The sequence below is a fragment of the Carcharodon carcharias genome, assembly GCF_017639515.1.
Source record: "Carcharodon carcharias isolate sCarCar2 chromosome 36 unlocalized genomic scaffold, sCarCar2.pri SUPER_36_unloc_3, whole genome shotgun sequence".
Classification (NCBI taxonomy): domain Eukaryota; kingdom Metazoa; phylum Chordata; class Chondrichthyes; order Lamniformes; family Lamnidae; genus Carcharodon; species Carcharodon carcharias.
The window spans coordinates 781,975-808,645 of NW_024470748.1; the positions used below are offsets into that span (position 1 = coordinate 781,975).

The 26,671-nt window shown below is 57.4% G+C and overlaps 1 protein-coding gene across 1 annotated transcript in view; it reads left to right on the forward strand.

The window, feature by feature from the left end:
* Positions 1-3,753: 3,753 nt before the first annotated feature.
* The window catches only part of LOC121274450 (DC-STAMP domain-containing protein 2-like), a 186,321-nt gene continuing 163,403 nt past the window's right edge, over positions 3,754-26,671 (forward strand). The window contains exons 1-5 of the mRNA XM_041181786.1: positions 3,754-4,258; positions 9,824-9,994; positions 15,883-15,984; positions 18,179-18,373; positions 20,196-20,261. Coding sequence (XP_041037720.1) covers positions 3,754-4,258; positions 9,824-9,994; positions 15,883-15,984; positions 18,179-18,373; positions 20,196-20,261 — 1,039 coding nt within the window. The remainder of the gene's footprint in view (positions 4,259-9,823; positions 9,995-15,882; positions 15,985-18,178; positions 18,374-20,195; positions 20,262-26,671) is intronic.

Genomic DNA, 26,671 nt, shown 5'->3' on the forward strand with positions numbered 1-26,671 from the left:
CTGGATATGTACCTCAGGGGCCGGAACCTGCAGGGGGAGGGACCCAATGCTGGAAAGCGGGAATCGGCTGGATTTGACTCATTTTTCAACCAGCCCAGACATGGTAGGTGTTGTGTTTTGCCGTGGAGTCGCTTTCTAGTGAACAGGCTGCAGGTTTACCTGTCGGAGGGTGAGTCGATAATAATATACAACAGACACAGAGACCAGTATGAAATGAAGCACATGCTATTTATTCACACGGACAGCAGAGCATCAACATGACATGTGCTTCTCCGACCAGACCCTACTCTAGACTAACATTAACCTGGTAGCCCGCGCTGCACAGCTATTGGGTCTCACAGTCACATGGCCAATCTGCTCATGGTCTCTTAAAGGTGTATCACACCTCAGATTACCACAGAAGGCCCAAGTGGCCTCAGGCTACGTCAGGCATGTAAAGGTGTATGCTGCCATGGCAACGTGGACTCGCTGAGTGATCACAGCTCATGCCTCCTTCTCCGATGTCTCCGTGGTTCCCTTTCCTCCAACGTCTCTCAGTTCCCCTCCCGTCTCCATGTTTCCCCATCTGCCCCCTTTCTCTCTGGGCAGGATATTCCATTCCCATGTTGGCAGGTTTGTTGGGGTGGTGGCGTTGCTGGGGACCCCTCCTTTACACACCCCCCGCCCCCTCTGTTTCCATCTGGGCCCACCCCATCCACCCATGTTTGTTTCCCCTCCCCCATGTTTGCACTCCCCCTCCCCTTCCTTGGCCAAACCAGCCCCCGATCCCCTCCTCACCTGCCTACCCTCCACCTCCCCCGCTCACCACCCCCGTCCCCTCCCACCTCCCCCGCTCACCACCCCCGCCCCTGCCCCCCCTCCACCACCCCCAACGCAGCTCCAGCGAAAATCTTCATTGAAGAATGGCTGCAGTTCCAGCCATGGCCTGGGTTCTCCGTGGGCGCTGCTGGGAGCAGACAGCCGCTGGCCGTTTGATTGGCCGGCAACTCTTGGAGGCAGGGTTTCCCCCTCCCCCCCTGGTGGCAGGGTGGGGGTGGTGAGCAAATCTCCAACTAGACATCAAGTTGCTACAGGGACAATGCAACATGGTGGTAGCGGATGTCAAGTCCAACCCCATATCTCTGGTATCCCACCTCCACCTCCAAGCTCTTATCTACCATCCTTCTCCACATCTCTGTGATGCTCCCTGCCTCCAATAAAATCCAATATTTCTAGGATGCCCCCCTCCCCCCCAACACTGATCATCGTTCCAGGCTCTGACCCTCCCTCCACCTTCTCTCAGCCCTCAGCCCTTCCCCTCTCCTCCTGAAGCTTTGCCTGAGGAAGAGGTTCACACATTTAAACAACACCCTTGAGCCTGCCTGTTTCAGTCAACATCCCCACAGGGGCAGCAAAACGAATCGGGCAAGTTAAAGGGAGGGGACAAGGATTCAAACTCTTTTTAAAACATAGAATCTCCCCGAGCTTCTGTTGCCGTGGGTGGTAAAGAGCCTTAAATAATAACACATTCCGCAGCCTCAAGCGGCCAATCGCAGAGGGAGGAGGGGTTGCCCGAGGAGGTTTTAGCCAATGGGAATGCATGTAAGCATTCTAGAACTCCTATTGGCTGCACCGTTCAATTGATCAAGACCAGTAACTGGAACAGGGTAGATCTAAAACCAGGAAACCTGGTTTAAAACATAACAAGGTCAAGACAGGTCAGTCACCAGCTCAGAAAAGGCCGAGAGAGGGGCAGGTCGGCCAAAGTAGGTAAAATTGGGGGTTGGGGAATTTCCCTGACAGACTAAAACCCACTCTTTATTCTTCCTTATTTATTCGCTCATGGGATGTGGGCATTGTTGGCAAGGCCAGCACTTACTGCCCACCCTGAATTGCTCTCGTTCACTAGGCGTTTAAGAGTCGACCACGTGGCTGTGGGGTCTGGAGTCACGTTTAGGCCAGACCGAGTAAGGAGGGCAGATTTCCCTCCCTAAAGGGGATGAGTGACCCCGATGGGGTTTTTAACAACCATTGATGATGTTTTTGGTGCCATCACCAGACTTTAATTTGACCATGTGCATTGATGGGATTCGAACCAGGTTCCCCAGAATATTACCCTGGACCTCTGGATCCAGTCCAGCGACAAGACAACAGTGTCACCACCTCGCAGAGCTATCACCGTGCCTACCCCACCACTGCCCTGCCCTGTAAAATGTGCATCATGAGATAAATCAGGAGTAATTTCTCACAGTTCAACAATCTCCCTGTCACATAAGCAAAATTGGAGCAGAGAAGGTTAAGGGGGAGATTGAATCGAGGCGTTCAAAATCAGGAAGGGGGGGTTCGGACAGAGTAAATAAGGAGATACTGTGTCCACTTGGCAGGAGGGTCGGTAACCAGAGGGGACACAGATTGAAGAGAATCAGGAAGGGGGTTCGGACAGAGTAAATAAGGGGAAACTGTTCCCACTGGGCAGGAGGGTCGGTAACCAGAGGGGACACGGATTGAAGAGAATCAGGAAGGGGGTTCGGACAGAATAAATAAGGAGAAACTGTTCCCACTGGGCAGGAGGGTCGGTAACCAGAGGGGACACAGATTGAAGAGAATCAGGAAGGGGGTTCGGACAGAGTAAATAAGGGGAAACTGTTCCCACTGGGCAGGAGGGTCGGTAACCAGAGGGGACACAGATTGAAGAGAATCGGGAAGGGAACCAGAGGGGGAGATTAGGAGAATTTGTTTTTATTTACACAGCGAGTTGTTGTGATCTGGAAGGCGCTGCCTGAAAGGGCGGTGGAAGCAGATTCAACAGGAACTTTCAAAAGGGGGAATTGGACAGCTGCTAAAGCATTTATCTGTATATAACCCTGTGCAGTGCCGATCCCAAGAGTGCTTGATGGGGACAGTGTGGAAAGAGATTGACCTCAAACACAGCCTATATCTCATGACTGCTCGTTGTTGAGAGTTCAATATTTGTATTTGCCAACACTTTTATGTCTCACCTCACTAAGTAGAATTAATTTACATCCTATGCCACTGTGAGTCATTGGTTAGCTGTTACCTCTCAGTTGGAAGATTAGAATTGGAAGTTCCCATTCCAGACGCTTGAGCTCAGAATCCAGGCTGATACTCCCACTGCCAGTACTGGGACAACGGTTGTTTTATGTTCCTTCTTGGGAATTGGGCTTTGCTGGCTGGGCCCAGCATTTATTGCCCATCCCTAATTGCCCCTTGAGAAGGTGGTGGGTGAGCTGCCTTCTTGAGCCGCTGCAGTCCCTGTGGTGTAGGTACACCCACCGTGCTGTTAGGGAGGGAGTTCCAGGATTTGGACCCAGCGACAGTGAAGGAACGGCCGATATATTCCCAAGTCAGGATGGTGAGGGACTCGGAGGGGAACTTCCAGGTGGTGGTGTTCCCCATGTGTCTGCTGCCCTTGTCCTTCTAGATGGTAATGGTCGTGGGTTTGGAAGGTGCTGTCTAAGGGGCACCTGTGAGGTGTTTTACAGCGGCTCTGTCTGGCCTTCCCATCGGATTGTTAATATGGGTTGTGCTTCACTTGTTCTGAATCCCTGTCTGTGTATCTTTACAGAAGACTGTCAGCGAGGAGACTCGAGGGGCTGGGAGTTATTTGGAGATTTTATACCTCAGACGTTTAGCTGTGCTCTTTGAGCAGTTCTCTCCGGTGATGTATGATGGCTTAATGTGACAATAGTGGAACGTTGTCTTTGGAAGGTCACTTGGGATTAGTTACTGAGCTTTTCCATCCCAAGTCTGAACATGGCTAGTTATCGCATTTTCCTGCAGGCACTATGGAAGAAACTCAACCAGAAACAGAGCAATCCGTGGACGGAGAAGATGAGAACCTCCATCCTCAAGTGGATCTACATCGTCACAGGGCGCCCAAGGAAAGCTCGCTTCACCATCTACCAGCGCCGACGATTCCAGATGTGCTTTGAGTCCAGCTGCCCGTGCTGTCCCCAGCTGAAGTGCTGGAAACGGGCGGACGAGCTGCTGGGGACCGATGTCAAGCCTCGGCGAGTCCAGGAGGCGACCATCGAGGAGGACAACGTCTTCAAGGAGGGCCTGAGGAGCCTGGGGGGCTTTGTGTTCGGCCTCCTCTTCACCAGCGTCTACGGCCTGTTTGTCCTCTTTGTCCAGGAGTACAACATCTGGTACTGCCTGGTGTCCACCATCACCATCGCCGTGCTGCTCGGCCTGGGAATGGGCCTTTCAGCCAAAATCCGAATCAATGTCTTCCTCATGCTCCCTCACGTCTTTTCCAGTAAGTATCCCGGCCCGGCTTCCCACCCATCCCCAACTCTCCCCTCCGATCGGAACGTGAGGTTACACGTGACATAGAAGTAACTCAAACCCACACCGCAGGAACAGGCCATTCAGCCCCTCTGCTCCGTGCTGGTGTTTCTGCCCCACAAGAGCCTCCTCCCACCCCCCCTCTCCCCCTCCCCCCATCAACATATCCTTCTCTTCCTCTCCCCCTCATGTCTTTATCCAGCTTCCCCCCGCCCTCCTTCAATCCATCTCTGAGATTCACCTCGCCACTCCCCGTGGGAACGAGACCCACATTCTCCCCGTGGGAGCGAGTCCCACATTCTCCCCACTCCCCGTGGGAGCGAGTCCCACATTCTCCCCACTCCCCGCGGGAGCGAGTCCCACATTCTCCCCACTCCCTGTGGGAGCGAGTCCCACATTCTCCCCACTCCCCGTGGGAGCGAGTCCCACATTCTCCCCACTCCCCGCGGGAGCGAGTCCCACATTCTCCCCACTCCCCGTGGGAGCGAGTCCCACATTCTCCCCACTCCCCGCGGGAGCGAGTCCCACATTCTCCCCACTCCCCGTGGGAGCGAGTCCCACATTCTCCCCACTCCCCGTGGGAGCGAGTCCCACATTCTCCCCACTCCCCGTGGGAGCGAGTCCCACATTCTCCCCACTCCCCGTGGGAGCGAGTCCCACATTCTCCCCGTGGGACAGAGTCCCACATTCTCCCCACTCCCCGTGGGACAGAGTCCCACATTCTCCCCACTCCCCGTGGGAGTGAGTCCCACATTCTCCCCACTCCCCGTGGGAGCGAGTCCCACATTCTCCCCACTCCCCGTGGGAGCGAGTCCCACATTCTCCCCACTCCCCGTGGGAGCGAGTCCCACATTCTCCCCACTCCCCGTGGGAGCGAGTCCCACATTCTCCCCGTGGGACAGAGTCCCACATTCTCCCCACTCCCCGTGGGACAGAGTCCCACATTCTCCCCACTCCCCGTGGGAGTGAGTCCCACATTCTCCCCACTCCCCGTGGGAGCGAGTCCCACATTCTCCCCACTCCCCGTGGGAGCGAGTCCCACATTCTCCCCGTGGGAGCGAGTCCCACATTCTCCCCACTCCCCGTGGGAGCGAGTCCCACATTCTCCCCGTGGGAGCGAGTCCCACATTCTCCCTCTGGGAGCGAGTCCCACATTCTCCCCACTCCCCGTGGGAGCGAGTCCCACATTCTCCCCGCGGGAGCGAGTCCCACATTCTCCCCACTCCCCGTGGGAGCGAGTCCCACATTCTCCCCGTGGGAGCGAGTCCCACATTCTCCCCACTCCCCGTGGGAGCGAGTCCCACATTCTCCCCGTGGGAGTGAGTCCCACATGCGAAGTCAATAACTAGAAGCCATTCAAGATCTGAAAGGGGTTCTCCACGGGGAGCGGGGAGAATGTGGGACTCGCTCCCACGGGGAGCGGGGAGAATGTGGGACTCGCTCCCACGGGGAGTGGGGAGAATGTGGGACTCGCTCCCACGGGGAGTGGGGAGAATGTGGGACTCGCTCCCACGGGGAGTGGTGATAATGTGGGACTCGCTCCCACGGGGAGTGGGGAGAATGTGGGACTCGCTCCCACGGGGAGTGGGGAGAATGTGGGACTCGCTCCCGCGGGGAGTGGGGAGAATGTGGGACTCGCTCTCACGGGGAGTGGGGAGAATGTGGGACTCGCTCCCGCGGGGAGTGGGGAGAATGTGGGACTCGCTCCCACAGGGAGAATGTGGGACTCGCTCCCACGGGGAGAGTGTGGGACTCGCTCCCACGGGGAGTGGGGAGAATGTGGGACTCGCTCCCACGGGGAGTCGGGAGAATGTGGGACTCGCTCCCACGGGGAGTGGGGAGAATGTGGGACTCGCTCCCACGGGGAGAATGTGGGACTCGCTCCCACGGCGAGTGGGGAGAATGTGGGACTCGCTCCCACGGGGAGTGGGGAGAATGTGGGACTCGCTCCCACGGGGAGTGGGGAGAATGTGGGACTCGCTCCCACGGGGAGTGGGGAGAATGTGGGACTCGCTCCCACGGGGAGTGGGGAGAATGTGGGACTCGCTCCCACGGGGAGTGGGGAGAATGTGGGACTCGCTCCCACGGGGAGTGGGGAGAATGTGGGACTCGCTCCCACGGGGAGTGGGGAGAATGTGGGACTCGCTACCACGGGGAGTGGGGAGAATGTGGGACTCGCTCCCACGGGGAGAGTGTGGGACTCGCTCCCACGGGGAGAATGTGGGACTCGCTCCCACGGGGAGTGGGGAGAATGTGGGACTCGCTCCCACGGGGAGTGGGGAGAATGTGGGACTCGCTAACGTGGGGAGTGGGGAGAATGTGGGACTCGCTCCCACGGGTAGTGGGGAGAATGTGGGACTCGCTCCCACGGGGAGTGGGGAGAATGTGGGACTCGCTCCCACGGGGAGAATGTGGGACTCGCTCCCACGGGGAGTGGGGAGAATGTGGGACTCGCTCCCACGGGGAGTGGGGAGAATGTGGGACTCGCTCCCACGGTGAGTGGGGAGAATGTGGGACTCGCTCCCACGGGGAGTGGGGAGAATGTGGGACTCGCTCCCACGGGGAGAGGGAGAATGTGGGACTCGCTCCCGTGGGGAGTGGGGAGAATGTGGGACTCGCTCCCACGGGGAGTGGGGAGAATGTGGGACTCGCTCCCATGGGGAGAATGTGGGACTCGCTCCCATGGGGAGAATGTGGGACTCGCTCCCACGGGGAGTGGGGAGAATGTGGGACTCGCTCCCACGGGGAGTGGGGAGAATGTGGGACTCGCTCCCACGGGGAGAATGTGGGACTCGCTCCCACGGGGAGAATGTGGGACTCGCTCCCACGGGGAGTGGGGAGAATGTGGGACTCGCTCCCACGGGGAGAATGTGGGACTCGCTCCCACGGGGAGAGTGTGGGACTCGCTCCCACGGGGAGAATGTGGGACTCGCTCCCACGGGGAGTGGGGAGAATGTTGGACTCGCTCCCACGGGGAGTGGGGAGAATGTGGGACTCGCTCCCACGGGGAGTGGGGAGAATGTGGGACTCGCTCCCACGGGGAGTGGGGAGAATGTGGGACTCGCTCCCACGGGGAGAGTGTGGGACTCGCTCCCACGGGGAGAATGTGGGACTCGCTCCCACGGGGAGTCGGGAGAATGTGGGACTCGCTCCCACGGGGAGTGGGGAGAATGTGGGACTCGCTCCCACAGGGAGTGGGGAGAATGTGGGACTCGCTCCCACAGGGAGTGGGGAGAATGTGGGACTCGCTCCCACGGGGAGAATGTGGGACTCGCTCCCACGGGGAGTGGGGAGAATGTGGGACTCGCTCCCACGGGGAGTGGGGAGAATGTGGGACTCGCTCCCACGGGGAGAATGTGGGACTCGCTCCCACGGGGAGTGGGGAGAATGTGGGACTCGCTCCCACGGGGAGTGGGGAGAATGTGGGACTCGCTCCCACAGGGAGAATGTGGGACTCGCTCCCACGGGGAGAATGTGGGACTCGCTCCCACGGGGAGTGGGGAGAATGTGGGACTCGCTCCCACGGGGAGTGGGGAGAATGTGGGACTCGCTCCCACGGGGAGTGGGGAGAATGTGGGACTCGCTCCCACGGGGAGTGGGGAGAATGTGGGACTCGCTCTCACGGGGAGTGGGGAGAATGTGGGACTCGCTCCCACGGGGAGTGGGGAGAATGTCGGACTCGCTCCCACAGGGAGTGGGGAGAATGTGGGACTCGCTCCCACGGGGAGAATGTGGGACTCGCTCCCACGGGGAGTGGGGAGAATGTGGGACTCGCTCCCACGGGGAGAATGTGGGACTCGCTCCCACGGGGAGTGGGGAGAATGTGGGACTCGCTCCCACGGGGAGAATGTGGGACTCGCTCCCACGGGGAGTGGGGAGAATGTGGGACTCGCTCCCAGGGGGAGTGGGGAGAATGTGGGACTCGCTCCCACGGGGAGTGGGGAGAATGTGGGACTCGCTCCCACGGGGAGTGGGGAGAATGTGGGACTCGCTCCCACGGGGAGTGGGGAGAATGTGGGACTCGCTCCCACGGGGAGCAGGGAGAATGTGGGACTCGCTCCCACGGGGAGTGGGGAGAATGTGGGACTCGCTCCCACGGGGAGAATGTGGGACTCGCTCCCACGGGGAGTGGGGAGAATGTGGGACTCGCTCCCACGGGGAGAATGTGGGACTCGCTCCCACGGGGAGTGGGGAGAATGTGGGACTCGCTCCCACGGGGAGTGGGGAGAATGTGGGACTCGCTCCCACGGGGAGTGGGGAGAATGTGGGACTCGCTCCCACGGGGAGTGGGGAGAATGTGGGACTCGCTCCCACGGGGAGTGGGGAGAATGTGGGACTCGCTCCCACGGGGAGTGGGGAGAATGTGGGACTCGCTCCCACGGGGAGTGGGGAGAATGTGGGACTCGCTCCCACGGGGAGTGGGGAGAATGTGGGACTCGCTCCCACGGGGAGTGGGGAGAATGTGGGACTCGCTCCCACGGGGAGAATGTGGGACTCGCTCCCACGGGGAGTGGGGAGAATGTGGGACTCGCTCCCACGGGGAGAATGTGGGACTCGCTCCCACGGGGAGAATGTGGGACTCGCTCCCACGGGGAGAATGTGGGACTCGCTCCCACGGGGAGTGGGGAGAATGTGGGACTCGCTCCCGCGGGGAGAATGTGGGACTCGCTCCCACGGGGAGTGGGGAGAATGTGGGACTCGCTCCCGCGGGGAGAATGTGGGACTCGCTCCCACGGGGAGTGGGGAGAATGTGGGACTCGCTCCCACGGGGAGTGGGGAAAGTGTGGGACTCGCTCCCACGGGGAGTGGGGAGAATGTGGGACTCGCTCCCGCGGGGAGTGGGGAGAATGTGGGACTCGCTCCCACGGGGAGTGGGGAGAATGTGGGACTCGCTCCCACGGGGAGTGGGTAGAATGTGGGACTCGCTCCCACGGGGAGTGGGGAGAATGTGGGACTCACTCCCACGGGGAGTGGGGAGAATGTGGGACTCGCTCCCACGGGGAGAATGTGGGACTCGCTCCCACAGGGAGTAGTCGAGGTGAATGGCAGAGATGGATTTAAGGGGGGTGCAGAAGCTGCATAAACACATGAGAGAGAGAGGAATAGAAAGATATGTTGATGGGGGGGGAGATTTGGAGAGGGAAGAATCTTGCGTTGAGCAGAAACACCAGCATGGGGCAGAGGGGCCGAATGGCCTGTGTGGGTGCTGGCAATTCCACGCTGAGCCCAGATAGTTGGGAACGATTGCCTTCTCAGTATTAACCCTTATCTCCAGAGCAATTCCGACGTAGAAACCTCCACCCCGCTAACCTCATCCCGGCTAAACAGCAAAGCGAGTTCAACCAGCAGCCCCCACAGGGGGAGATGGAATGTTAGCTGTCTGCTGATTGGCCTGGAATTATCCAGCAAGGCAGTGTGGGTATGGGGGCTGGTAGGAAGGCCTGTGCCAGTGAGGGAAGCCTCAGTAAATTGCTTTCTCTTTTGAAACAAACTTCTCATGTCTCTATTCCCCCTCGCCGTGACACCTCCAACACAGAACAAGGGAGAGCCTTCCTCCTGGCCTTAGCCTTTGGGCTTGTGGTTGAAGGGCCGCTTCAGAACATTATAGTCAACTTCACCCGCGGGTCAGAATCCATCGCCTGTGGAGCCGAGTTGGCCCTGAACCAGACGAAGGAACTCATGCAGAAAGCCAAGGAGCCGCTGATCGGTAAGAAGCAGAGCATTTTTGGCTGATTCCACAGAAGGTACAGCAGAGACACAGGCCATTCAGCCCATCCAATTAATGCTCCACCTCCTCCCACCCCCAGTCCCATCAACATATCCTTCTATTCCTCTCCCCGTCATGTGCTTATCCAGCTTCCCTTCCCCCCACTTCAATCCATCTCTGCGATTCACCTCGACTACTCCCTGTGGGAGCAAGTCCCATATTCTCCCCACTCCCCGGGGAGCGAGTCCCACATTCTCCCCGCAGGAGCGAGTCCCACATTCTCCCCGTGGGAGCGAGTCCCACATTCTCCCCACTCCCCGTGGGAGCGAGTCCCACACTCTCCCCACTCCCCGTGGGAGCGAGTCCCATATTCTCCCCACTCCCCGGGGAGCGAGTCCCACATTCTCCCCGCAGGAGCGAGTCCCACATTCTCCCCGTGGGAGCGAGTCCCACATTCTCCCCACTCCCCGTGGGAGCGAGTCCCACATTCTCCCCACTCCCCGTGGGAGCGAGTCCCACATTCTCCCCACTCCCCGTGGGAGCGAGTCCCACATTCTCCCCGTGGGAGCGAGTCCCACATTCTCCCCACTCCCCGTGGGAGCAAGTCCCATATTCTCCCCACTCCCCGGGGAGCGAGTCCCACATTCTCCCCGCAGGAGCGAGTCCCACATTCTCCCCGTGGGAGCGAGTCCCACATTCTCCCCACTCCCCGCGGGAGCGAGTCCCACATTCTCCCCGTGGGAGCGAGTCCCACATTCTCCCCACTCCCCGTGGGAGCGAGTCCCACATTCTCCCCACTCCCCATGGGAGCGAGTCCCACATTCTCCCCACTCCCCGTGGGAGCGAGTCCCACATTCTCCCCGCGGGAGCGAGTCCCACATTCTCCCCGCGGGAGCGAGTCCCACATTCTCCCCACTCCCCGTGGGAGCGAGTCCCACATTCTCCCCACTCCCCGTGGGAGTGAGTCCCACATTCTCCCTGTGGGAGCGAGTCCCACATTCTCCCCACTCCCCGTGGGAGCGAGTCCCACATTCTCCCCACTCCCCGCGGGAGCGAGTCCCACATTCTCCCCACTCCCCGCGGGAGCGAGTCCCACATTCTCCCTGTGGGAGCGAGTCCCACATTCTCCCCACTCCCCGTGGGAGCGAGTCCCACATTCTCCCCGTGGGAGCGAGTCCCACATTCTCCCCACTCCCCGTGGGAGCGAGTCCCACATTCTCCCCGTGGGAGTGAGTCCCACATTCTCCCTGTGGGAGCGAGTCCCACATTCTCCCCACTCCCCGCAGGAGCGAGTCCCACATTCTCCCCGTGGGAGCGAGTCCCACATTCTCCCCACTCCCCGTGGGAGCGAGTCCCACATTCTCCCTGTGGGAGCGAGTCCCACATTCTCCCCACTCCCCGTGGGAGCGAGTCCCACATTCTCCCTGTGGGAGCGAGTCCCACATTCTCCCCACTCCCCGTGGGAGCGAGTCCCACATTCTCCCTGTGGGAGCGAGTCCCACATTCTCCCCACTCCCCGTGGGAGCGAGTCCCACATTCTCCCCACTCCCCGTGGGAGCGAGTCCCACATTCTCCCCACTCCCCGTGGGAGCGAGTCCCACATTCTCCCCGTGGGAGCGAGTCCCACATTCTCCCCGCTCCCCGTGGGAGCGAGTCCCACATTCTCCCCACTCCCCGTGGGAGCGAGTCCCACATTCTCCCCACTCCCCGTGGGAGCGAGTCCCACATTCTCCCCGTGGGAGCGAGTCCCACATTCTCCCCGCTCCCCGTGGGAGCGAGTCCCACATTCTCCCCGCGGGAGCGAGTCCCACATTCTCCCCACTCCCCGTGGGAGCGAGTCCCACATTCTCCCCGCGGGAGCGAGTCCCACATTCTCCCCGTGGGAGCGAGTCCCACATTCTCCCCGTGGGAGCGAGTCCCACATTCTCCCCGTGGGAGCGAGTCCCACATTCTCCCCACTCCCCGTGGGAGCGAGTCCCACATTCTCCCCACTCCCCGTGGGAGCGAGTCCCACATTCTCCCCACTCCCCGTGGGAGCGAGTCCCACATTCTCCCCACTCCCCGTGGGAGCGAGTCCCACATTCTCCCCGCTCCCCGTGGGAGCGAGTCCCACATTCTCCCCACTCCCCGTGGGAGCGAGTCCCACATTCTCCCCACTCCCCGTGGGAGCGAGTCCCACATTCTCCCCACTCCCCGCGGGAGCGAGTCCCACATTCTCCCCACTCCCCGCGGGAGCGAGTCCCACATTCTCCCCACTCCCCGTGGGAGCGAGTCCCACATTCTCCCCACTCCCCGCGGGAGCGAGTCCCACATTCTCCCCACGCCCCGTGGGAGCGAGTCCCACATTCTCCCCACTCTCTGTGGGAGCGAGTCCCACATTCTCCCCACTCCCCGTGGGAGCGAGTCCCACATTCTCCCCACTCCCCGTGGGAGCGAGTCCCACATTCTCCCCACTCCCCGTGGGAGCGAGTCCCACATTCTCCCCACTCCCCGTGGGAGCGAGTCCCACATTCTCCCCACTCCCCGTGGGAGCGAGTCTCACATTCTCCCCGTGGGAGCGAGTCCCACATTCTCCCCACTCCCCGTGGGAGCGAGTCCCACATTCTCCCCACTCCCCGTGGGAGCGAGTCCCACATTCTCCCCACTCCCCGTGGGAGCGAGTCCCACATTCTCCCCACTCCCCGTGGGAGCGAGTCCCACATTCTCCCCACTCCCCGTGGGAGCGAGTCCCACATTCTCCCCGTGGGAGCAAGTCCCACATTCTCCCCACGGGAGCGAGTCCCACATTCTCCCCACTCCCCGTGGGAGCGAGTCCCACATTCTCCCCACTCCCCTTGGGAGCGAGTCCCACATTCTCCCTGTGGGAGCGAGTCCCACATTCTCCCCACTCCCTGTGGGAGCGAGTCCCACATTCTCCCCACTCCCCGTGGGAGCGAGTCCCACGTTCTCCCCGTGGGAGCGAGTCCCACATTCTCCCCACTCCCCGTGGGAGCGAGTCCCACATTCTCCCCACTCCCCGTGGGAGCGAGTCCCACATTCTCCCCACTCCCCGTGGGAGCGAGTCCCACATTTTCCCCACTCCCCGTGGGAGCGAGTCCCACACTCTCCCCACTCCCCGTGGGAGCGAGTCCCACATTCTCCCCACTCCCCGTGGGAGCGAGTCCCACATTCTCCCCACTCCCCGTGGGAGCGAGTCCCACATTCTCCCAACTCTCTGGGGAAAGATGTTTCATCAGATTTATTAGTGGCTGTCCTTATCCTTTCAAGGGATGTGGGCGTCTCTGGTGAGACCAGAATTTGTTGCGGTCCCTAATTGCCCCTGGAACTGAGGATCTCGCTCGGCCATTTCGGGGGGGCAGTTTAAGAGTCGACCACGTGGCTGTGGGTCTGGAGTCATGTGTAGACCATACCGGGTAAGGGGGGCAGATTTCCCTCCCTAAAGGTGGCATTAGTGACCCTGATGGGGTTTTTATGACAATCGATGATGGTCGTCATGGTCACCGTCACTGAGACTCGCTTTATATTCCCAGATTTATTCATCGGATTTAAATTCCACCAGCGGCCGGGGTGGGATTTGAACCCCTGTCCCCCAGGGCATTAGCCCGGGCCTCAGGATGAGTAATCCACAGGCAAGTCCAATACACCAACATCTCCTCGGAAAGGATAATTAAAATCAAAGCCCCTTTCCAAAGTCCAGTGAAAGGGGAAGAGTGTTCATGGTCCATACTCCAGATTCTGACAGTGTGGACGAACAGGGAGACTGCAGTGTAGCTCAGTGTGAGTGACACCAAATTATAACCTGGTATGGAGCCCTGAAAGTTCCACTGGGGGGAGGGGGAGAGGAGATAGTTCTCAGCTTTCATATCCTGAATTCAGAAAGAGAAGGAAATGTGAGGAGGCAGAAACGACTAAACCCCTCCCTATCTCTGTAACCTCCTCCAGCCCCAACACTCCTCCCTATCTCTGTAACCTCCTCCTGTCCCTACACCCCTCCCTATCTCTGTAACCTCCTCCAGCCCCTACATCCCTCCCTATCTCTGTAACCTCCTCCAGCCCCTACACCCCTCCCTATCTCTGTAACCTCCTCCAGCCCCTACACCCCTCCCTATCTCTGTAACCTCCTCCAGCCCCTACATCCCTCCCTATCTCTGTAACCTCCTCCAGCCCCTACACCCCTCCCTATCTCTGTAACCTCCTCCAGCCCCTACACCCCTCCCTATCTCTGTAATCTCCTCCAGCCCCTACACCCCTCCCTATCTCTGTAACCTCCTCCAGACCCTACACCCCTCCCTAACTCTGGAACCTCCTCCAGCCCCTACACCCCTCCCTATCTCTGTAACCTCCTCCAGCCCCTACACCCCTCCCTATCTCTGTAACCTCTTCCAGCCCTACACCCCTCCCTATCTCTGTAACCTCCCCCAGCCGCTACACCCTCCCTATCTCTGTAACCTCATCCAGCCCCTACACCCTACCCCCTACCCATTTCTGTAACCTCCTCCAGCCCCAACACTCCTCCCTATCTCTGTAACCTCCTCCTGTCCCTACACCCCTCCCTATCTCTGTAACCTCCTCCAGCCCCTACACCCCTCCCTATCTCTGTAACCTCTTCCAGCCCTACACCCCTCCCTATCTCTGTAACCTCCTCCAGCCCCTACAACCCTCCCTATCTCTGTAACCTCCTCCAGCCCATACACCCTACCCCCTACCCATTTCTGTAACCTCCTCCAGCCCCAACACTCCTCCCTATCTCTGTAACCTCCTCCAGCCCCTACACCCCTCCCTACCTCTGTAACCTCCTCCAGCCCTACACCCCTCTCTATCTCTGTAACCTCCTCCAGCCCCGACACCCATCCCTATCTCTTTAACCTCCTCCAGCCCTACACCATTTTCTACCTCTGTAACCTCCTCTAGCCCCTACACCCCTCCCTATCTCTGTAACCTCCTCCAGCCTACTACACCCCTCCGTGTCTCTGTAACCTCCTCCAGCCCTTACACCCCTCTCTATCTCTGTAACCTCCTCCTGCCCCTACACCCCTCCCTATCCCTGTAACCTCCTCCATCCAATACACACCTCCCTATCTCTGTAAACTCCTCCAGACCCTACACCTCTCCCGATCCCCGAAACTTCCTCCAGCCCCTACACCCCTCCCTATCTCTTTAACCTCCTCCAGACCCTACACCCCTCCCTATCCCTGTAACCTCCTCCAGCCCCTACACCCCTCACTATCTCTGTAACCTCCACCAGACTCTACACCCCTCCCTATCCCTGTAACCTCCTCCAGCCCCTACACCCCTCCTTATCACTGTAACCTCCTCCAGCCCCTACACCCCTCCCTATCTCTGTAACATCCTCCAGCCCCTACACCCCTCCCTATCTCTGTAACCTCCCCCAGCCCGTACACCCCTCCCTATCTCTGTAACCTCCTCCAGAACCTACACCCCTCCCTATCTCTGTAACCTCCTCCAGACCCTACACCCCTCCCTATCTCTGTAACATCCTCCAGCCCCTACACCCCTCCCTATCTCTGTAACCTCCTCCAGACACTACACCCCTCCCTATCTCTGTAACCTCCTCCAGCCCCTACACCCCACCCTATCTCTGTAACATCCTCCAGCCCATCCACCCCTCCCTATCCCTGTAACATCCTCCAGCCCCTACACCGCTCCCTATCTCTGTAACCTCCTCCAGCCCCTACACCCCTCCCTATCTCTGTAACCTCCTCCAGCCCCTACACCCCTCCCTATCTCTGTAACCTCCTCCAGCCCCTACACCCCTCCCTATCTCTGTAACCTCCCCCAGCCCCTATACCCCGCCCTATCTCTGTAACCTCTGGCATGGTTGCCTCTACCCGATGATCATTAGACTCTTTCTTCCCCTTTTTCTCCAGCTGCCCTGGAAAAGATTAAGAATATTGCCAGATCAGCGAAAGGAGTCGGTGATCGCGTCCGGAAATTCTTTATTTCGATGAAGAATTCGATCAGGCACATAGGTAAGGCACAGTATAATCCAATCGGTCTTCCAGCCTGCCACATAAAAACCCACAACTCTCCCCATCAAACACTCCCAGGACAGGTACAGCACGTTGTTAGATACAGAGTAAATCTCCCTCTACGCTGTCCCCATTAAACACTCCCAGGACAGGTACAGCACGGGGTTAGATACAGAGTAAAGCTCCCTCTACACTGTCCCCATCAAACACTCCCAGGACAGGTACAGCACAGGGTTAGATACAGAGTAAATCTCCCTCTACACTGTCCCCATCAAACACTCCCAGGACAGGTACAGCACAGGGTTAGATACAGAGTAAATCTCCCTCTACACCATCCCCATCAGCAATGCTTTGGCACTTTGTAGGTTTGGAAGGTGCTGTCTAAGGATCCTTGGTGAGTTGCTGCAGTGCATCTTGTAGATGGTACACACACTGCTGCTACTGTGCGTCGGTGGTGGAGGGAGTGAATGTTTGTGGATGTGGTGCCGATCAAGCGGGGCTGCTTTGTCCTGGATGGTGTTGAGCTTCTTGAGTGTTGTGGGAGCTGCACTCATCCAGACAAGTGGGGAGTGTCCCATCCCACTCCTGACTTGTGCCTTGTAGATTGGGTTTTGTTTTTGGTCATTCACAGGATGTGATGCACTGTCTAAACCTATTGCCCCTTCTCCAAGTAATATTTTAAGGGTCAACCACATTGCTGTGGGCTCGGAGTCACATGTTGGCCATTAGTGAAGCTGATTGGTCTTTCTGATCATTGGCAGGTGATTTTTTAATGTTGATTCCAAAGCTGCTGTGGGAGGTTTCAAACACAGCTCCCAGAGTCTTACGCTGCGTCTCTGGATTACCAGACCAGTGACAGTAACACTGTGCGACTGCTCCCCACTGTGAGCTGCTTTGTTTAGCATTCCCGGCCCCTGGCCTGCTCCTTTAACCGCAGTGCTCGTGTGGCTGGTCCAGTCCAGTCCAGTTCAGATTCTGATGCTGTTTCTGGGCTGAAGCGGTACATTGGCAGACTGCGCCCTCTTCTGGATCCGCTGTATCACTGATCTGAGCCAAGATATTTGACTGAGTACGTCCATGTGACTCTCATTAGTGTGAAGTGATTGATCATGGGAAAACGAATGGGAGGAGACAACATAACATAAAGGGTACCATCCGCGAAGGGGTCCAGAATGAGAGGGGCCTGTGGGTACTTGTACATCAATGATTGAATGTGGGAGGACTGATGGGGAGTGCAGTTCAGATGGTTTTGTGAGATTCTAATCTTTATGAACAGGGGCATCGAGTTCAAAAGCAAGGATTTTATAAAACACTGGTTTGGCCTCAGCTGGACTATTATGTCTAATACTGGGCATTGCACTTTATGAAGGATGTGGTGGTATTGGAGAGAGTGCAAAGAAGATTCACGAGAATAGTTCCAGGGATGAGGAGCTTCAGTTACGTGGAGAGATTGGAGAAGTTGGGACTGTTTTTCTTGGAGAAGGGAAGGTTGAGAGGAAATTTGATGGAGGTGTTCAGAATCACGGAGTCGATAGGGAGAAACTGTTCCCATTGAGGGGAAGGATCGAGAAGCAGAGGGACCCAGATTTAAGGGGATTGGTGAAAGAAGCGATGGAGACACGAGGAGAAACTCTTTCACACAGCGAGTGGTTAGGGTCTGGAATGCGCTGCCCGAGAGTGTGGGGGAGGCAGGGTCAATCGAGGCTTTCGATAGGGAATTGGAGAATTACCTGAGGGGTGAACTGTTTATGAGGCTACAGGGAAATAACAGGAGAGTGGGGCTAGATGAGTTTCCCCTTCAGGGGGCCAGCATAGACACGATGGTCCAAATGGCCTCTAGATGTGCTGTAACCCCTCTGTGCTTTTATATAGTGCCTCATGGCGTACTTAGAAAGGTGAGGAGGAGTGACACAATGTCATGCAGTGAGGTTGCAGCTCAATAGTGTACCATCTGTCAGAAAAACATGCCTGTGTATCTCACCCTTTCCCATTGTAAGTTCCTATGACTTCAGTTATCATGGGAAAATACTACGTAAACACGTCACGGTGTAATTACATCTGCCCCACCTGTGGAGGCGCTGTAGCTACAGCACCCAATGCAGCAGGTGAAGGTTGCCTCCCACATTTAGATGTGCAGTTTTTGTCAAAAATGAGGATTTGAATAATTCTTGGCTTCTTTTCTTGAATTACTCAGTGCGGATACTGCAGAACCTGACACGGTGGATGTCCAATATCGGCGTCTTGTGCAACAAGGAGATGGGCGAACCTTACAGGAAATGCATCAAAGTCTTTGACGACGCCATCAACCACTGCCTGTCGCTGCTCAGCATTTTCGGCTTCCTCTGCTACATTGTCAACATCGTCAAGCCCCTGTGTGGGCTGGCAACAGGTCAGAGCTGGGAAATCCTTGGTGGTGTTGTCAACCAATGGCAACAGGGCAGGGGCAGAGGTCAGATTGGCAACTTAGTTCACCTGCCGCCAATGCTCAACATGAGAAATGGACTTGTGCCCAAACCTAGGAAGTGACCTAATTGGGTAAACGGCAGAGAAACTAGGCCACTCGGCCCAGCCACTCCATGCTGGTGTTAATACTCCACTCGAGCCTCCTCCCATCTTTCCTCATCAGTGTAACCCTCAATTCCCACTCCCTCACATCCTTGTCTAGTTTCCCCTTAAATACGTCGACACTATTGACCTTGGCCGCCCCCTGTGGGTGCGAGTCCCACACTCTTCCCCACTCTCTGGGTAAAGGCGTTTCTCCCAGATTCCCCATTGGGTTTCTTGGGGACTCTCTTATATTGACGGCCTCTAGTTCTGCCCTCTCCCCACAAGAGGAAACCTCCTCTGTCTATCCACTCGATCAAAACCTTCCTCCATTTTGAATGTCTCGAATAGGTCACCCAATCAGTGTCCTTTCTTCAATAGAGAGAAGAGAACGGACTGTCAATCCTTTCCCGATATGTAAACCCACCCAGTTCTGTGATCATCCTTGTCAATCTTCTCCGCACCCCTCACCCCTCCAGTGTCTCGATATCCTTTTTGTAATCTGACGACCAGGACTGCACGCAGTGTGGTATAACTGAGGTTTGATATTAGTTTAGAGGTCATTAAAATTCTGATAGGGTTTTGATAGGATAGAAAAGAGCTATTGCCATGTATAAGAGTCTGGAACGAGGGGGCCATCGATATCAGACAGTCACTGGGAAATTTAGGAGGAACTTCTTTACCCAGGGAGCGGGGAGAATGTGGGACTCGCTGCCGCGGGGAGTGGGGAGAATGTGGGACTCGCTCCCATGGGGAGCGGGGAGAAGGTGGGACTCGCTCCCAAGGGGAGTGGGGAGAAGGTGGGACTCGTTCCCACGGGGAGCGGGGAGAAGGTGGGACTCGCTCCCACGGGGAGTGGTCGAGCTGAATCCCAGAGATGAGACCGGATAAGCCCACGGGGGAGGGGCTAAAGAACGGAATGGCATCTTTCAGCTAATGAAGTACTTTTTGAAGACTGGATGCAGCCAATTTTTGAACAGCGAGTTCCCACAAACAGCAATGGGGACTATCAGCTGGTTTTCAACGTTGGTTGAGGGCTTTATATCGGCCAGGGCAATAAAATTGCGGGTAGGGTAATGGAAGGACCTTCTGGTGGGGTGAGATGAATGGGGGTGGTGAGAAGGGCATGTGGGGCATTAGTTCCAGCACGGAGCAGAGGGGCTGAAAGGCCTTTTTCCTGCACCATTAAGATTCCATGTCATTCCCAGTTAATCCTGAGGTCCTGAAGTGCCCTAAATCACCAGATCCTTTTGGAAGAGGTGCCTCAGTGAACTGAAATTGGGGGGGGGGGCACAGGAAGGGCAGAGGGTGAAAGTTAAGCGTTAATGGTAGACAGAGTGAGGGGGGGGGGGGGCGCGTGGAGAGTATTGGAGGAGGGACAATGGCTACCAGAAGAAGAATTGTGGGATACAGGCAAACTGAAAGATGTGTGAGAGAGCGTAGCACAGGGGGATTGGATTCAGAGTGAGGGTGGCAGGAGCTGGGTGGGTGGGAGGGGGTGGATAAGTACTAGAAAATAATAAAAACTGGGAAATGAGAGCAGTGGTCTGAATTTCTTCCCCTCCTGGGAGGTGAGGGGTGGTGCGAAGGAGGGTGGAGGGAGGGCGGAGAGGGAGGGAAACTGTCGAGGCCCCTTCCTTGCCTTCATGTGCCTGTTTTCCCCACAGTCATCCAATGGTTCTGCCTGATCCCATCATACATCAAGGACCAGCTGAACAAACACGTGGGAGAACGTGAGTACCGTTTAAGTTGACCCTCTTGCCTCGGTCCTTCCGAAGGGGTTGTCTCACACTGAGACAGGCTTCCACATGCTGCTCATAGGCAACCAGGACTTTGCACCCAACCGTCTGGATAAAACACTGAGCTGCATTTCTCCAGAGCCTATCACTCCCTCAGGATGCCCCACAGCACTTCACAGCCAATGAAAAGCTTTGGAAGGGCATCATTTGCAGCAGCCAATTTGTGCACAAAAAGCTCCATCAGAGAGCAATCTGTTGCCCCTCCCCGCCTCCCCCTTTTCAACAACATGAACCCCATCGCATTTCAAAATCTCTCCAGCGGTGAAGATGTGACTCGAAACATTAACCCTGTTTCTCCCTCCGCAGATAGCACCAGACCAGCTGAGTTTGTCTGACACTTTCTGACTGACATCCTGATCCACCTGCTTTTTCAGCACAATGTTGGATGAAGGGTGTATATTGGCCCCAGGACACCTCAGGAAATGGGCCCACCACCCATGCCAAAACCCCACACCTTTCTGCTCTTCGACACAGCTGTGGGGTCTTTTACACCGAACCGACAGGGAAGATGGGGACTCAGTGCTGACCCTCTGACAGTGTGGCACTCCCTCAGTACTGACCCTCCGACAGTGCGGCACTCCCTCAGTACTGACCCTCTGACAGTGCAGCACTCCCTCAGTACTGACCCTCCGACAGTGCTGCACTCCCTCAGTGCTGACCCTTCAACAGTGCAGCACTCCCTCAGTGCTGACACTCTGACAGTGCGGCACTCCCTCAGTGCTGACCCTCTGACAGTGCGGCGATCCCTCAGTGCTGACCCTCTGACGTGCGGCATTCCCTCAGCGTTGACCCTCCGACAGTGCGGCACTCCCTCAGTACTGACACTCCGACAGTGCGGCACTCCCTCAGTACTGACCCTCCGACAGTGCGGCACTCCCTCAGTACTGACCCTCTGACAGTGCGGCACTCCCTCAGTACTGAGCCTCTGACAGTGCGGCACTCCCTCAGTACTGACCCTCTGACAGTGCGGCACTCCCTCAGTACTGACCCTCTGACAGTGCGGCACTCCCTCAGTACTGACCCTCTGACAGTGCGGCACTCCCTCAGTACTGACCCTCCGACAGTGCGGCACTCCCTCAGTACTGACCCTCCGACAGTGCGGCTCTCCCTCAGTACTGACCCTCCGACAGTGCGGCGCTCCCTCAGTACTGACCCTCCGACAGTGCGGCTCTCCCTCAGTATTGACCCTCCGACAGTGCGGCTCTCCCTCAGTACTGACCCTCCGACAGTGCGGCTCTCCCTCAGTACTGACCCTCCGAGAGTGCGGCTCTCCCTCAGTACTGACCCTCCGACAGTGCGGCTCTCCCTCAGTACTGACCTTCCGACAGTGCGGCACTCCCTCAGTACTGACCCTCCGACAGTGCGGCGCTCCCTCAGTACTGACCCTCCAACAGTGCGGCGCTCCTTCAGTGCTGACCCTCCGACAGTGCGGCCCTCCCTCAGTGCTGACCCTCCGACAGTGCGGCGCTCCCTCAGTACTGACCCTCCGACAGTGCGGCACTCCCTCAGTACTGACCCTCCGAACGGTCCGCCCTCCTGGCGTGTTGGAATGGATTATGTAATCAAGTCTCTGGTGGGAGGTTCTTAAACTCTCGACCTTTGGACTCAGGGGCGAGAGCTGGGGATGTGTGAGCCACTCAGGCTCTGTTAAACCTGGACCTGAAGGTGGTGGAATTAACTTGCCGGTTCCAGAATCCCGGCGAGCAATCATTGAAAATAAAGCTTCGGAGCCCTCCCCTGTGTCTTAGCATTTGGAAGCCTGAAACCCCACTCTAACCCTCCTCTGCACTGTCCCTGTCTCTCACAGTCCCACTCTCTGAAACCCCACTCTCACCCTCCTCTGCACTGTCCCTGTCTCTCACAGGCCCACTCTCTGAAACCCCACTCTCACCCTCCTCTGCACTGTCCCTGTCTCTCGCAGCCCCACACTCTGAAACCCCACTCTCACCCTCCTCTGCACTGTCCCTGTCTCTCACAGACCCACACTCTGAAACCCCACTCTCACCCTCCTCTGCACTGTCCCTGTCTCTCAGTGTCCCACTGTCTGAAACCCCACTCTCACCCTCCTCTGCACTGTCCGTATCTCTCAGTGTCCCACTGTCTGAAACCCCACTCTCACCCTCCTCTGCACTGTCCCTGTCTCTCAGTGTCCCACTCGCTGAAACCCCACTCTCACCCTCCTCTGCACTGTCCCTGTCTCTCAGTGTCCCACTCTCTGAAACCCCACTCTCACCCTCCTCTGCACTGTCCGTGTCTCTCGCAGTCCCACTCTCTGAAACCCCACTCTCACCCTCCTCTGCACTGTCCCTGTCTCTCAGTGTCCCACTCGCTGAAACCCCACTCTCACCCTCCTCTGCACTGTCCCTGTCTCTCAGTGTCCCACTCTCTGAAACCCCACTCTGTGAAAACCAACTCTCACCCTCCTCTGCACTGTCCATGTCTCTCAGTGTCCCACTCTCTGAAACCGCACTCTCACCCTCCTCTGCACTGTCCATGTCTCTCAGTGTCCCACTCGCTGAAACCCCACTCTCACCCTCCTCTGCACTGTCCGTGTATCTCTCAGTGTCCCACTCGCTGAAACCTCACTCTCACCCTCCTCTGCACTGTCCCTGTCTCTCACAGTCCCACTCTCTGAAACCCCACTCTCACCCTCCTCTGCACTGTCGCTGTCTCTCACAGACCCACACTCTGAAACCCCACTCTCACCCTCCTCTGCACTGTCCCTGTCTCTCAGTGTCCCACTGTCTGAAACCCCACTCTCACCCTCCTCTGCACTGTCCGTATCTCTCAGTGTCCCACTCGCTGAAACCGCACTCACACCCTCCTCTGCACTGTCCATGTCGCTCAGTGTCCCACTCGCTGAAACCGCACTCACACTCTCCTCTGCACTGTCCCTGTCTCTCAGTGTCCCACTCGCTGAATCCCCACCATCACCTTCCTCTTCACTGTCCGTGTATCTCGCAGACTCACTCTCTGAAACCCCACTCTCACCATCCACTGCACTGTCCCTATCTCTCCATGTCTCACTCTTTGATACTCCACTCTCACCCTCCTATGCACTGTCCCTGTCTGTCGCAGACTCACTCTCTGAAAGCCAACTCTTACCTCCTCTGCAGTGTCCCTGTCTCTCGCAGTCCCACTCTCTGAAACCCCACTCTCTGAAACCCCACTCTCACCCTGCTCTGCACAGTCCGTGTGTCTCGCAGTCCCACTCTCTGAAACCCCACTCTCACCCTCCTCTGCACTGTCCTTATCCCTCACAGCTCCACACTCTAAAACCCCACTCTCACCCTCCTCTGCACTGTCCTTATCCCTCACAGCTCAACACTCTGAAACCCCACTCTCACCCTCCTCTGCACTGACAGTGTCACTCACAGACCGACTCTCTGAAACCCCACTCTCACAATCCACTGCACTGTCTCTCTCTCTCGCAGTCCACTCTCTGAAACCCAACTTTCACCCTCCTCTGCACTGTCCCTGTCTCTCACTGCCCCACTCTCGGAAACGCCACTCTCACCCTTCTCTGCACTGTCCCTGTCTCTCACTGTCCCACTCTCTGAAAACACAATCTCACCCTCCTCTGCACTGTTTTTTGTCCTCTCATCCCCAATCTCCGAAACCCCAGTCTCTGAAACCCCACTCTCAGCCTCCTCTGCACTCTCCCTGTCTCTCGCAGTCCCACTCTCTGAAACCCCCCTTTCACCCTCCTGTGCACTGTCCATGTCTCTCGCAGTCCCACACTCTGAAACCCCACTCTCACCCTGCTCTGCACTGTCCCTGTCTCTCGCAGCCCCACTCTCTGAAACCCCACTACCAACCTCCTCTGCACTGTCCCTGTCTCTTGCAGTCCCATTCTCTGAAACCCCACTCTCTGAAAACCCACTCTCACCCTCTTCTCCACTGTCCCTGTCTCTCACTCACAGACCCGCTCTGTGAAACCCCACTCCCAAACTCCTCTGCACTGTCCGTGTCTCTCGCAGACCCACTCTCTGAAACCGCACTCTCTGTAACCCCACTCTCACCCTACTCTGCACTGTCCCTGTCTCTATGTCCCACTCGCTGAAACCCCACCATCACCTTCCTCTTCACTGTCCGTTTATCTCGCAGACTCACTCTCTGAAACCCAACTCTCCCCATCCACTGCACTGTCCCTATCTCTCAATGTCTCACTCTCTGAAATCCCACTCTCACCCTCCTATGCACTGTCCCTGTCTCTCGCAGACTCACTCTCTGAAAGCCAACTCTTACCTCCTCTGCAATGTCCCTGTCTCGCGTAGTCCCACTCTCTGAATCCCCACTCTCTGAAACCCCACTCTCACCCTCCTCTGCACTGTCCCTGTCTTTCGCAGCCCCACTCTATTTAACCCCACTCTCACCCTCCTCTGCACTGTCCCTGCCTCTCGCAGACCAACTCTCTGAAACCCCACTCTCTGAACCCCACTCTCACCCCCCTCTGCACAGTCCCTGTCTCTCACAGACCCAGTCTCTGAAACCCCACTCTCACAATCCTCTGCACTGTCCCTGTCTCTCACAGACCCACTCTCTGAAACCCCACTCTCACAATCCTCTGCACTGTCCCTGTCTCTAGGAGACCCACTCTCTGAAACCCCACTCTCACCCTCCTCTGCACTGTCCCTTTCTCTCGCAGACTCAATATCTGGAACCCCACTCTCTGAAACTGCAATCTCACCCTCCTCTGCACTGTCCATGTCTATCACAGCCCCACTCTCTGAAACCCAAATCTCATCCTCCTCTGCACTGTGTCTGTCCTCTAAGCCGCACTCTCTGAAACCCCACTCTCACCCTCCTCTGCACTGTCCCTGTCTCTCACAGCCCCACTCTCTGAAACCCCACTGTCACACTCCACTGCCCTGTCCGTGTCTCTCGCAGCCCCACTCTCTCAAACTCCACTCTCTGTAACCCCACTCTCACCCTCCTCTGCACTGTCCCTGTCTCTCACTGTCCCACTCTCTGAAACCCCACCCTCACCCTCCTCTGCACTGTCCCTGTCTCTCGCAGCCCCACACTCTGAAACCCCAACTTCTCCGTACTCTGCACTGTTCGTGTATCTCGCAGCCCCACTCTCTGAAACCCCACTACCAACCTCCTCTGCAATGACCGTGTCTCTCACTGTCCCACTCTCTGAAACCCCACTCTCACCCTCCTCTGCACTGTCCGTGTCTCTCGCAGACTCACTCTCTGAAACCGCACTCTCTGTAACCCCACTCTCACCCTACTCTGCACTGTCCCTGTCTCTCAGTGTCCCACTCGCTGAAACCCCACCATCACCTCCCTCTTCACTGTCCGTTTATCTCGCAGACTCACTCCCTGAAACCCCACTCTCACCATCCACTGCACTGTCCCTGTCTCTCTCAGTCCCACTCTCTGAAACCCCACTCTGAAACCCCACTCTCTGAAACCCCACTCTCTGAAACCCCACTCTCACCTTCTCTGCACTGTCCCTGTCTCTCACAGTCCCACTCTCGGAAACCCCACTCTCACCCTCCTCTGCACTGTCCCTGTCTCTCGCAGTCCCACTCTCTGAAACCCCACTCTCTGAAACCCCACTACCAACCTCCTCTGCAATGACCGTGTCTCTCACTGTCCCACTCTCTGAAAGCCTACTCTCACACTGCTCTGCACTGTCCGTGCCTCTCGCAGACTCACTCTCTGAAACCCCACTGTCACCCTCCTCTGCGCTGTCCCTGTCTCTCGCAGTCCCACTCTCTGAAACCCCAAACTCACCCTCCTCTGCACTGGTCGTGTATCTCGCAGACTCACTCTCTGAAACCCCACTACCAACCTCCTCTGCAATGACCGTGTCTCTCACTGTCCCACTCTCTGAAACCCTACTCTCACCCTCCTCTTCACTGTCCCTGTCTCTCGCAGACTCACTCTCTGAAAGCCAACTCTTACCTCCTCTGCCCTGTCCCGGTCTCTCGCAGTCCCACTCTCTGAAACCCCACTCTCTGAAACCCCACTCTCACCCTCCTCTGCACTGACCGTGACTCTCACAGACCAACTCTCTGAAACCCCACTCACAGCCTCCTCTGCACTGTCCCTGTCTCTCGCAGTCCCACTCTCTGAAACCCCACTCTCTGAAACCCCACTCTCACCCTCCTCTGCACTGACCGTGACTCTCACAGACCAATTCTCTGAAACCCCACTCTCACCCTCCTCTGCACTGTCCCTGTCTCTCGCAGACCTACTCTCTGAAACCCAACTGTCATCTCCTCTGCACTGACCCTCTCTTTCGCAGACCCACTCTATTTAACCCCACTCTCAACCTCCTCTGCACTGTCCCTGTCTCTTGCAGACCAACTGTCTGATACCCCTTTCTCACC